General features: G+C 39.9%; 1 protein-coding gene across 1 annotated transcript in view; it reads right to left on the bottom strand.

The window, feature by feature from the left end:
* Positions 1–12813, bottom strand: part of ttn.2 (titin, tandem duplicate 2) — a 177615-nt gene that overhangs the window by 108660 nt on the left and 56142 nt on the right. Inside the window, exons 65-94 of the mRNA XM_076264287.1 lie at positions 12327–12608; positions 11225–11503; positions 10836–11117; positions 10467–10745; positions 10089–10376; positions 9685–9963; positions 9313–9591; positions 8930–9208; positions 8522–8809; positions 8126–8413; positions 7654–7944; positions 6759–7046; positions 5988–6101; positions 5625–5898; positions 5346–5529; positions 5151–5234; positions 4778–5045; positions 4393–4653; positions 3851–4060; positions 3680–3757; positions 3574–3600; positions 3340–3396; positions 3196–3246; positions 2720–2773; positions 2253–2324; positions 1719–1787; positions 1413–1493; positions 1147–1224; positions 424–600; positions 98–211 (exon numbers count right to left, since the gene is read on the bottom strand). Coding sequence (XP_076120402.1) covers positions 98–211; positions 424–600; positions 1147–1224; positions 1413–1493; positions 1719–1787; positions 2253–2324; positions 2720–2773; positions 3196–3246; positions 3340–3396; positions 3574–3600; positions 3680–3757; positions 3851–4060; positions 4393–4653; positions 4778–5045; positions 5151–5234; positions 5346–5529; positions 5625–5898; positions 5988–6101; positions 6759–7046; positions 7654–7944; positions 8126–8413; positions 8522–8809; positions 8930–9208; positions 9313–9591; positions 9685–9963; positions 10089–10376; positions 10467–10745; positions 10836–11117; positions 11225–11503; positions 12327–12608 — 5655 coding nt within the window. The remainder of the gene's footprint in view (positions 1–97; positions 212–423; positions 601–1146; positions 1225–1412; positions 1494–1718; positions 1788–2252; positions 2325–2719; positions 2774–3195; positions 3247–3339; positions 3397–3573; positions 3601–3679; positions 3758–3850; positions 4061–4392; positions 4654–4777; positions 5046–5150; positions 5235–5345; positions 5530–5624; positions 5899–5987; positions 6102–6758; positions 7047–7653; positions 7945–8125; positions 8414–8521; positions 8810–8929; positions 9209–9312; positions 9592–9684; positions 9964–10088; positions 10377–10466; positions 10746–10835; positions 11118–11224; positions 11504–12326; positions 12609–12813) is intronic.

Genomic DNA, 12813 nt, shown 5'->3' with positions numbered 1-12813 from the left:
AGACAAATACACACAAAAATATGTTTTTTGTGGGGAGAAAAAGAATTTTGAGACAAAAGAAAGTGTTTTGTCTCAGTGGTGAGACAGGAACATATACCTTTTGGTGCGGCAACTTCTGGCAGGATTGGCGTCGGCTCTGGTTTTCTAGCTGGTACTGTTTTTGGTGGCTCTGATGGTTCTGGCACAGCGGGTTTCTTTGCCTCCACAGGGACTTAAAAGAACATGGGCTTTGTTTTGATTTCACACAACAGAACCATTTATCTATCAGACGTGACATGCAAAGAGCTGGCTCCTTGGAGTGTGTCTCCACAAAGAGAACCAAACCAAAACAGACAAGAAAGTTCAAACACAGACAACATGACTGGGACCACTGAGTTGGTAAGCATGACACAGTGTCACACAAACAAGACATACATGAAATACCTTTAGCCTGGGGAGCTTCTGGTTTCTTTGCCGGTGCTGCTTTAGGTTCGAGCTTAGGTTCCGGTTCAGCTTTAGACGCAGGAACTGGTTTAGGCTCAGCAGCCACCTGTGGTTTAGGCTCAGCCGGCACCTTTGGTTTAGGCTCAGCAGCCGCAGGTGCTGCAGGTGTTTGGACATCTTTAGGTAATGTAAATATACTGCTATTAGTGATTGACAACAAGGGTGTGACAAGAGGCTGAGACTTCAACAAGAAGAGAAGAGTGTAAGCTGTGTGGAACATGGGGCGGACAGACATGGTAGACACATGTGGTGAGGAACAGTGACTTAAGACAATAAGAAAATGGCAACTGAACACACAATGAAGCACTCAAAACAACATGAAAAAACAGCAACTGACATCACAGGTGGTGAGGTACAATGCTTACAGATCATGGTGCGAAAGAAAATAGCAGTTGACCATATAGTGAAACACACAAGCAACATAGATGAGAAGATTACAACTGACTTTAGACGTGGTGAGATACAATACTTAAAGACAATGACACTGAAGAAAAGAGTATTCAAACTCACGGTGAAACACTCAAACTGCACAGATAGAAAGACAGCTGGTGACATTACACACTGACAATACACACATGAATGAAGCGCGTTCAACAAGAGCGATGCACACAAGAACAATACACTCAAGAACCAACATAGATGCAAACCAAACAAGACATATACCTTTTTTAGGAGTGACCTGTTGTTCTACAGGAGCAGTGGGAGTTGGCTTAGGAACAGAAACCTTTGGTTCTTCGAGTTCTTAAAAGTGAGTAAGTACATATAACACAAAAACATTTCAACAGTTAATGGTGGACATACAGAACATATATTTCCTTGGGCATACACAAAAGAGAATAGAGACGGTAGACGATCTGGAGATGAACACTGAAAGGGACTCACAGGACAAACAATAAGAGAGGAAAGGACAAACGTAGGATTCGTCATACCTTTTGGTGGTGGAACATCCTTTTTCTCTGGCACTTTTACTGGAATTACTTTTTCCTCCACGGGCTTCTTGGCTTCAGGTACTTAAAAATATCATCATGAATCTATGTCAATTCAAAGCTATGTCTCTTCAAGATGTTAGAATCACCCTTAATTGTTACACAGTGAAATATTAAATGAAAACATATGCCATGAATGCCATGATAGAAGACAGACAAAACATTCCTTTGACATACAAAACCAACTGTTAAAGAGCTTTACACACATGGTGTCAACAGAGTAATGTAAGACAGAGACACGTTAAATACCTTTAGCTGGTTCCTGTTTCTTTGGTTCTTTGATAGATGGTTTCTCTTCAGGCTTGGGAGCCTCAGGAACTTTAAGAACAATTACTTCATTAAAGCAAAGCCAAAAGCTAAGTGCAAGCACTAAGCATTAGAGATCTACAGAGATTACACGCAGGCTTGTTATATACATACAGGAAAACACAAATACTCACTACATCTACAGACAATGGACATATTTTCTGACAACCAAGACGAGTTATGGAAGCAAACGTTAACAAGGACAAGGACATGGAGAAGGCATAATGTTTACATAAGAGCAAACATAACAAGAACAATCAACAAACAAAACATACAATTCACACAGTGACATTGGAATGATCCAATGAAAGTTATGTAACACTCAACAATGACCATACCACAAATAGACAAAACAAATGCAAAACAAATGAGCAAGACATAACTGACATCAACCATAACCTGACTGCTTTTTGATTCACTTGCCATTCCATAGCTTATTGCCTTGGCTGCCACAAAAGCTCGCATTTTATTATATACCTCTCTCTGGAGCTTCCTCTCTCATGCCTAATTTCGCCCTCTGGACTGGTTCCTCCACAGGCACCCTAGGAACTGGTTAGAGAATGAAAATGGACTTAGAGACATACAAAAACATACACACATCAATCAGTACATTAAAGGTGTCAAAGATGGAACATAAACATGAGACCACCTGGAAAAGGAGGCATTTGGCTGTGGAGTGCAACTCACATGGAAAGCAATACAATAAAAGGACAGGACACGTAGACAAAAATGACCTTCTGGTCTATAAGCTGACAGACTCACAAAGGACAAAACAAAAGGATGCAAACATGTTATGAAAGCACACAAGACAATAGGACAAAACAAAATTCAGTCAATAAGACCAAAAAGGTGACACATACTGTAGGAAGAGCAAAAAAGGAGTTAAGAGGGATTCATAAGAACTAAGCAAAATATGGATGAATACAACGAGAACACATTAATACCTTCAACTGTAGTGACCTCCTGCACTACCATTTCTTCTGTCCAGATTTCTCGTTCTGGAGAATGGTAACAATCCGTGATAAGAATTCAAGCAAGATGGCAAAAATATTATAATGTAAGACATTTGTCATTCTTTTGTGGGAACACACGACATTAGCTGGTTTCACATTATTAAGTTGTTTATTCTTTGATTCATGAAGAGAGGGTTAAAGGATGAACTCTGTTATTGTTATTGATGGAATGGCTTCACACTGAGCTTTTTAGTGAATGATAGAGTGAAACATGAGATGAAGAGTGACAAAAAAGATGGACTGAAAAGTCTCCATCTTTTGTTCATTTTCCAATGTTTTGATGACGGGAGGGTTAAAGGATGAACACCGTTATGGGCATTAATAAGGGTTTCACGGGGAGGTTTAAAAAAAAAATGATGAGTCAGATGTAAGAGTGATGATAAAGGATGATTGAAAAGTCCTTGTACCTCGTATCTCCATCTTCTCCTCATACTGATAGTATTCAGTTGATGACTCTTCTTTTAGAAAATAGTAACACACACATCACCATTTGTTTGTTTGTTTGTTTGTTAATGTACAAATTAGTTTCTGTGCACGAGTCCCATTCTTACCTTTAATGGCAAATGCAGTAGGTGCATCGGGCACTTGAATTGATGTGTCAGGGACATCTGAAGGGTGTTAAAAATAAGCTATGATCTTTGAACTCACTGATTCTGTCAATATGACAGTTTTGTACTATTATATACTGTGATATTTATTAGTCTTGTTTTGCCACGTGAGCTACTTGAAAAATGCATAAGTGGTTTGATAAATGCTATGTTGAAAGTTGAAAATGCTTTACTCACCATAAGGCAACCTTCCTAACTCAATTTCTGTGAAAGGAGGCAAAATGGCATTACAACCTAATTTAAACTATTCAAACACAGAACTTCGAAAACTGGCGGTACAGACCTTTGCCTGACAGGTAAAGTTCAGCTGTGCTTTTAGCTTCACCTCTGGGCTCCAACCTCACAATCACTGAGTATACGCCTGAAGAATTATTAATGGTGTTAATTCAGTGTCTTGACTTTCAAAAGAGAAGGACGGAATTTGAACACACGACGGTATTCATACTCTACACACCTTCATCTTCGTTGGTTACGTTGCGGATGATCATAAAGTGACGTCGACCTTCGCTTCGGAAGTTATACTTTGGGCTCTCTTTGAGTTCCCAAGTGTCTTTGTACCATGTTACAATAGCATTGTCGAAAGACACCTCACATTCAAAAGTGGCTGACTGTCGCTCCCTCACCACAATGTTCTGGATGCGTTTGGTGAAGTGAATTTGTTCAGCTAAAAATAGATAACGCAGGGTTTATCAGTAGGTTACGATACTTGAGTGACTTTACAGATGACACAAAAAGCATTATGTCTTGATGATCAAAATGGAAATTGGAACTTGAATTGTCATTACTGCTTAGAACACTATCCTTAGCATTATCACTTGTATAGAACATTGTAAAAGAAAACTATGAGACTATGTAGACTAAAAGAATCCAAGACTTGTTTGAATCTTCAATGAAGTTGTATCCAAAAAACAGACATGTCTTCATAATATGATGATGGAAGAGGTTAGTAGGTGGGTTCAACGGACAAGTTAGAGAGATTATTCAACGTATACAAACCTTCAACCCAAAGATTTGTTGTTGATTCAAGGTTGTCATATTTGCAGGTATACTGTCCTTGGTCTTCAGGTCTTACATCTTTGATAGAGAGCCTCTGAATCTTATCAATCACAGTGAATGTGTATCTGCTGCTTGGCTCTAAAAGCTTTCCGTTTTTAAACCACTGAGTTTTTACATTAGGTATAGAGAACTGGCAAGTCAGAATACAGGTTTGGCCTTCCTTACCAGCAGTTTCCTCCAAATGTGCTTCCACTTTAGCTTCTGTAAAGACAAGAATGACGGACACCGCATTAAACTCATGACTGTCAAACAAGAGAATTTGTCTGGCAAGAGAACTGACATAAAATGGTTGATTTTTCACATCAAATCATTCACATCAACATACCCTGTACTGTGAGTTTGGCACTGGAGATATGTGGCCCGCATACAACCCGGTAATTGCCCGCGTCACCAGTCTGGCACTTCTTGATCTTCAGTATGTGGCGGTTACCAACAATTTTGATCTCATATTTATCATTAGTGTCAAGCTTCTGTGTACCCTTGTACCAGGACAAGGTGATCTCTGGGTAGTTGATTTTAATTTCACATTCAAACACAGCCTCCTTGTTAACATCTGTTGTTTGATCAGTGATGTCTTTCACAAGAGTAACAGGCTGTAATATAACAACATAGTGATAGAATTAATGAACAACAAACTCATTTCCAGTCTATTTTTCATCAAATGCCAATTCATCAAATTATATGCAAATATTAAAAACCTCTGTCTGTTCCATTCTCTTTTGCAAATCAGCCACGATTTGAGCCAAATCTTCCTCTGACTCTCTTGAAGCCAAACTTCCCTCCTAAAACAACAAAAGCGGTATAGCAAGAGTGTTGGCATCATTGACATCATCTTTCTACTCTGCCTTCAAGGAAATATTTGAAACTGCTATGACATAAGATCTCCAACTCACAGGTCGTCCACTCTCCTCCTCCTTCTCTCTCTTCAACTGCTCAATAGCTTGTAGGAGACCACGGTAATCAGTGATCCCGTACATGCGAGCATACTTCTCATATTCCTTTGGATCTACATTCCTCAGCAACTCTACAATATCAATCTCTTGGCCTTCCTTCGGACTTTTCTGCTTTGAAGGTGTCCTTGATGAGATAAAAGAAATCATTTATATCATCTTCCTGAATAACATCTGTACTACTTGCTCATAAATAGCAATGACATAAACAACTAAACTCACTTCTTCAGTTTCACTGTCTCAGGGACAATCTCTTTCTTCTCCTCGACATTCATGTCAGCACTGCACTCAATCTCTCCGTGTTTGTTAGATGCAACACATCTGTACTGTCCAGAGTCAGATTTGGTAACCTCCCTGATTTCCAGCTTGGCCTCTTGACCCTTCTGCTCGATGGTGATGCGACCACCATGAGTAACCTGTCTCCACTTGCCCTTCATCCATTTCACGTTGGGGATTGGGTCACCACCAACTTTAGCAATGAAGGTTGCTGTACCCTCTGAAAATAGAGTCATAGAATATCAGTACATACCCAGTTTTTCTAATGTGACCTTGCCGACAACTGCCATACAAGACTACAGAACTTACTCTCTGTGATATGAACAGTCTTGGGTTCTTCGATGAAGTACAAGTTATCAAGCTTCTTTGCTGGTTTGGCTGCAGGGGTCGCTTCAGGTGCTGGAGCTGCGGTGGCGGCTTTTTCTGAGAAATAATTAATAAATGCAAATTCACTAACATGTCTTCAATGCATAGACGTGTGAGGTTGTAGTTTTGACCATGAGCTCGCTGAACTGTGAATCTGTTTGCAAGACTGTAAATATTTCACAATGTGTAAGTTTCACAGTAGATATGAATCAAGTTGTTTTTGAGAAGTCCAACGTCAGTGGGAAAAGAGAGTAGAACGTCAACAAATAACAAGCTTTCAAAGAAGAGCAACAACAAAAAACAATGAAGCTTTAAGCATTGAGCTCTGGTACATAAAAAGCTTTGGACAGAAAGCAGAAAACTTTTCACAGTTGCAAAATAAAAGCAAGATACATTCATCATGTAGTTGCTATTGTCTGTTTCAACTGCCTTGATGATGAGGGCTTTGGGTATTTTTATTCATGAAAACAAGCTGAAATATTAAGTTTTAACATTAATTTCAATCATGAGTTATATTTACATGCTATGGATTGCTAACTATGCCCCACATTGTCTGTATAGTTTACTCAAACAAATCTTTACAATTTATTAAGCTAGCAGTAGAATTTTATATTCCTTAAAAATTTAATTTTACACTTGAACACACAGATATACACATTTAAATTGCTGACGTATGTGTGAATATATTTGGAAATTTGCCTAACAAATGGATACCTTTCACAGTCACTTTGGACTTGCAAAATTCACTTCCAGCCTCATTTGTAGCCTTGCACAAATAATCTCCAGCATCATTCTTGGACACACGGACAATCTCCAAAGTGGCTGTGCCATTTACAAAGGTGATCTTAGTGCTGGCTGAGGACGACACCTCCCGTCTGTCCTTCATCCACTGAACCTTCAGCGGAGGAGAACCACGGACGTGGCAGCTCAGGGTGAGCTTGTCATCTGCATTAATGGTCACTGGCTTAAGAGGTATGTCGAAGGTCGGAGGCACCTTGTGTTCTGCATCGTAAAAGACGTGGAACATAATCACTGTAGCAACCACAATACCAAGAATACCCAAATAATCACTGTTGCAAGCACAGAGCAAGCAAGAACAAGTAAACAAGATAACCACAAATCATTGTGGCAAGCAAAACTGCAATAACAATCATAAAATCAATAAAGCAAGACAAAAAATTAGAACTAACATATTATCAGCAAGTAAAGAAGTAAAAAACAAGACGTAGTCACTATTGCAAGCAAAAAAGCAAGAACAACCACATACTCACAATATCAAGCAAAGAAGTAAGAACACAACACAATCACTATAGCAAGCACAATAGCAAGAGTACTTATACAATCGCTGTTGCAGGCAAAATGTAAGAACAACACAATCACAGTAGCAAGCATGGTAGCAAGAATGAGAAGACAATCACCATAACAGGCACATTGAAAGACATTACTTTTTGGTGTATAATCACCTTAGTGATCAAAATAGTAATCATGCATATTGACACCGCAGCATAGACCTTGCACTAAAACATCACACATTTCTTTTCAAATTTTGAAATCAAAGTTTCAAGATTTGATGTGTTTAATACGCTATTAAACACAACATATACAGTACCTGAGATTCTCACTGTAGCTTGGCAACTGTCGCTGCCAGCTTCGTTAGTGGCTTTGCAGGTGTATGTGCCACTGTCTGAGCACTGAGACTTCTTGATACAGAGCACAGCCACATTGTTCTTGAAGGATATGTCATAGTCGTCAGAGCTGGAGATTTCACTGCCATCTTTGTACCAGTTCACTGTTATGGGCTGAGATCCAGACAGACGGGCCTCTAGTTTCACCACCTTGCCCTCAACTTCCTCGATAGATTCAGAGGGTTTTTTGGTGAAGCTGGGAGGAATTTTACGCTCTGAAATAACAACAAATGCACTGTGAGTGTTTATAACCAAACAAATGAAGTCGCTGTGAAGAGAACTTTTGAATATGGCGAAAAAGGAAAGCGAAGCTTATCAGATAAGTAATAAAAAGCTATTTCCAAGAGAGTAGCGAGGAAAGCAGAAACTATCACACAGAAGCGACTAAACAAATACCTTTCACAGATACTTCAGCAGAACAAGAGTCCTTTCCCATGTCATTACTAGTATGGCAAGAATAGCGTCCAGAGTCATTTTTATCTGCTTTTAGAATGGTGAGGTGTGCAGTGTTATCCACACAGGATATTTTATAATTTCCGCCAGTGCGAATATCTTTGTGATCCTTTGACCATGTCACTTTCATTGGCAAAGATCCAGTCATGTGACATTCCATCTCCACACTATCTCCCACCGTAACATCCACTGGCAAAAGCTTTTTATCAAAAACTGGTGGATATCTTGGCTCTACAATATCAGGTAGAAAATAGCATGGTTGGACATATTTAAACACATTTAAAAAATGCAAAACAATTCTGTCAGATACATCTTTTTACATTACTAAACCAAACAGACCTTGAAGTGTGAGTTTGGCTCTGCAAGAGGCTGTCCCAACACTATTTGTTGCGACACAAGTATATTCCCCAGAGTGTCTCATTTCTCCTCTGGCAATTTGAAGGACGGCAGAGTTATCATCGAAACTCATTGAGAATTCAGCGTCATTTCTCAAGGTTTCACCATCTTTAAGCCAAGAGATCTCCATGGGGGAGGATCCAGCCACACGACACTCAAATCTGACTGCCTGTCCCTCAGTTTGTTGTATACTAGTAATTTTCTTGGGGAAAGATGGTGGTGTTTTGACCTCTGAAATGCAATTTTTTTACACAACACACAAACACTGAGTACAGTTGCTATGGTGTGGTTAATAATGCAATGATTACCTAAAAGAGAAAAAGACTAATAAAATATCTGAAGAACAGTCACCTTGTACAGTTAGTTGGCAACTGGAGGATGCTGATCCAATGCTGTTTTCAGCTTTGCATGTATATTCTCCAATGTCTGCTTTAGACGTTTTACTAATTTTCAGACAGGCTACACCTTTTGAGAATTCCATTTTGCACATGGCAGAGGATCTCAATTTTCCATCGGCTTTAAACCAGGATACTTTAATTTCAGGTGTGCCCCCTATTTGGCATTTCAAGCAAACAGCATCTCCAGCTGTGACATCCATTGGCTCCAATTGTTCAATAAAGTATGGAGGTTCTAAAGTAAAACAAAATAAAACATCGTCGCAACAAGATAACAAAAACAGCATGCAAACAGCATACAATTATGTGAATATGGACAACTAAAAACACAACACAAACCTAATATGGACACATTGGCATGACAAGTATCAGTTCCGGCTCCATTGGAGACTTCGCAAGAGTATTTTCCTGCAGCCTCTTTATCACTGTTTAGACACTCCAGGATGCAGGAGCTCTCAGTTGTTGTCATGTTGTACTTGTAAGAGGAATATATCTCTTGCCCATCCTTATGCCATTTAACATGAATTTCTGGGCTTCCACCGTATGTGCATTCAAGAATCATGGATTTGCCCATTTCAACAGAAAGGTCTTTAAGTTTTTTAATGAAACGAGCAGGTTCTAGGACAAAAACAACACATACATTAATTGGAACATTGCCTCTCCAAAGTAACAAACGCAAACTCCTTCATGCACAAAATCACAACAACCAACCTTTCACAAACAGGTTCACTGTGCAGTTCTCCTTTCCAGCATCATTAATAATTTGGCATGTGTACTCTCCTGCGTGGGATTTATCAACGTTGCGGAGCTCCAACGTAGCCATGTCACCTTTGAGAGCTATTGCACAGTCCCTTCCAGGCAAAACTTCCTTGCTCCCTCTAAACCATTTCAGTTTTAGAGGGGCACTTCCCCTCACAGTAGCAGCAAATGTAACGCTTGAGCCGGGCAACGCTTCCAGTGGTTGAGGTTGAGTCACAAAAGATGGAGGCTCTACAGGAGACACAGAGGAGGAATAGACTTGATGATCTCTCGTATTCGCCTATTCCAATTCAACCAACTTTTGAATAATAAAGCTAAATGAATAGGCGCATTAATCACCCTGGACATAGACTGACCTTTTACAACGAAAGTTGAACTGGTTTCAGCGGTTCCTGCTTTGTTGACAGCTTTGCACTTGTACGTTCCAGAATCAGACAGTTTGAGTGTGGGAACTTTCAAAGTGCAGGTGTTGTCGCTGAACATAATTTCGTAGTTAGGTCCACTTGTGATCTCCGCTCCATCATGGTACCAAGAGATTGTGAAAGGTGAAGATCCAGACACTTTACAGTCCAGTTCACCAGATTTACCCACAATACTCTGTACATCTTTCAATTTCCGTGAGAACGCCGGAGGAATTATTTTATCTGTGTAAAAATACACAATTAATTGAACATGGAACTGAGGGAATTTGGTACTTGATATAACTTGACACAATCGAGGACATAACAACAAACCTAGGACATTGAGGTGTATTTTGCTGACATCAGCGCCAACTTCATTTTTGACCTCGAATGTGTACTCTCCAGAGTCGTCCCTCTCGCTTGTCAAAATTTTAAGACTGGAGATCATTTTTGCAAAGGTGATCTTGTACTTCTTTCCAGACGACAGTTCCACTCCATTTCTGTACCACCTTGGCATTAACTCGGGAGTTCCAGCTACAGTACACTCTAGGGCGGCTATGTCTCCTTCTGTGACACTAAAAGACTCTGTCCTATCAATAATTAAAGCCGGCTCTGTAGATAAGGGAGAAACCATACATATGTGTAAGCCTGGGGGGAGGAAACAAAAAAAAAACAGACACTGCCTAAAAAACATATACAAACCTAAAACAGTCAGGTTAGCTATGCACTCTGCCACCCCAGCATCATTTTTGAGCTGACAGGTGTACTTCCCAGCAGTGGTTTTGTCAGCCTTAAAGATTTTAAGAGTGACCTGGTTGTTCTCAAAGGTAATCTTGCGGTTGTCACCATCCCTAAGAACATGGTCTTTGTCCTGAACCCAAGATACAGTCATTGGCTGAGAGCCTTTAATCGTGGCAACCAAAGTCACTTCTTCACCAGACACTGCTGTCATATTGGACAGCTTCTTCACAAAGACTGGTGGCTCTGAGTGGTTAAAAAGATGTGGACAGATATTTAATGATACCCGTACCTCACAGCAAACTCAAAGGAATTCACAATAACAACACCAAACACATAAAACTTGTACCAACCTCTCAGTTTAATAGACACATTGCATGTGTCACTTCCTACACTGTTGGATGCTTTGCACTCATACTCAATAGCATCTGAAGCTTCCAGACCAAGGATATGCATAGTTGCAGAGCATCCTTCGTACACAAACTTATATTTTCTGCCCTCCTTTAGTGCCTTTTTATCTTTGAACCAGGTTATCTCAAACGGTGCTGTGCCCTTCAATTCACAGTTCAGACTGACGTCTTTGCCTTTCAGTCCTTCAACAGGTTGAGGCACTTTGATGAAAGATGGTGGGTCTGTAAATAATATAAGTCCAGTTTAATGTTGTTGTATCACATTATATGTGGACATCCAACCATTCCATATTTCATACTTTACGAAATAGGTATTAATCCGTACTTAAAAACTAGTGTGAAAGAAAGTGTTACAGTAGTTAACTTCGTAAATACAAATGCTGGGCCCTAATTTCATAGGGCAACAAGCACTGTGAACGAGCTTGGCACAGCAATAACCACGCAGGATTATCGATATTTTGAACATAATTGGCAGGAATGCCTATATTTGCTAATTTCATTGACACAAAGCAGGGCGCAATCAATCATAAATGGGTTTAGTAATTTGTGGATGTGACAAGGAAGTCATTCTTTATCAGCCAATCACAATGACTCAACCATACATTATCAAAATTGACACAGAGCTCTGTAGCTGTTCTGCTATGGAGCAAACAACAAATTTCCCGTCGCAAACAGTGTGTGAGGTCTGCCTGACATTAAATGATTAAGAAGTTTCGCCTCATTGCTTTGAAGGAAGCCATTTATACATGGAGCTTCCCCATCTGTGTGTGGACACACCAGCATTGTATGGACCCACCCGTATTTGCGCTTAGAATATTGCTCATGTTAAAAAATTAGCAAAATGAATTTGCAAGTAAATTAGTTTTAGATCAAAAACGGTGTACTTTGCGTGTTGCTAGCCGCGTTGCCCATAAATGAAATTAGGGCCCCCTATTTCCATTTAAGCTTACAAACATATATACTGTAAATACTCATAAAGTAACAAAATATAACAAGTTGGTGATTTTATAATATCTTGATCAATTACGCTTATTCATTAGCTGACCTTTCACTGTGAGTGTGGCGCTGCAGCTTTTAGTTCCAGCGTCATTCTGAGCCTCACATGTATACACTCCACCATCGTCAAATGACGCGGAGGAAATATGGAGGACTGCCACTGAGCCATCAAATGATGTCTTGCAGTTGTGACCATCTGTCAGTTTTGAATCGTTTTTAAACCAGTTAATCTGAAGTGGGGCAGTGCCCGTCACTTTGCATTCGAGAACGACTGCGTCGCTCAGCTTCACAAACTTTGTGCTCGGAAGTTTCTGTGCAAAGTCTGGCGGTTCTGCAAAATGACAAATAACAAAAGTCAACATCTTGAACAGAAAAAGTCAAACATGCAAATGGAAATCCAAGAATGCAAGATGGAAGATGAGCTGCAAGAGTTGAGCTGTTGGAAGATGAGGACAAGAATGAGAGTTAATGGTTGATGAAGGACAAGGAAGTGGTGAGCAACAAAGTGGTAATGGTGAAGCAAGTAGCGATGGGCA

This window comes from Alosa pseudoharengus, unplaced genomic scaffold (genome assembly GCF_046254945.1).
Source record: "Alosa pseudoharengus isolate Yale_2024_CS ecotype anadromous, Long Island Sound unplaced genomic scaffold, YU_APseudo_1.1 YU_APseudo_1.1_scf_3, whole genome shotgun sequence".
Taxonomy (NCBI): domain Eukaryota; kingdom Metazoa; phylum Chordata; class Actinopteri; order Clupeiformes; family Clupeidae; genus Alosa; species Alosa pseudoharengus.
The sequence above is the reverse complement of the archived record's forward strand: the minus strand, read 5'-3'. Positions and strand labels throughout refer to the sequence as shown.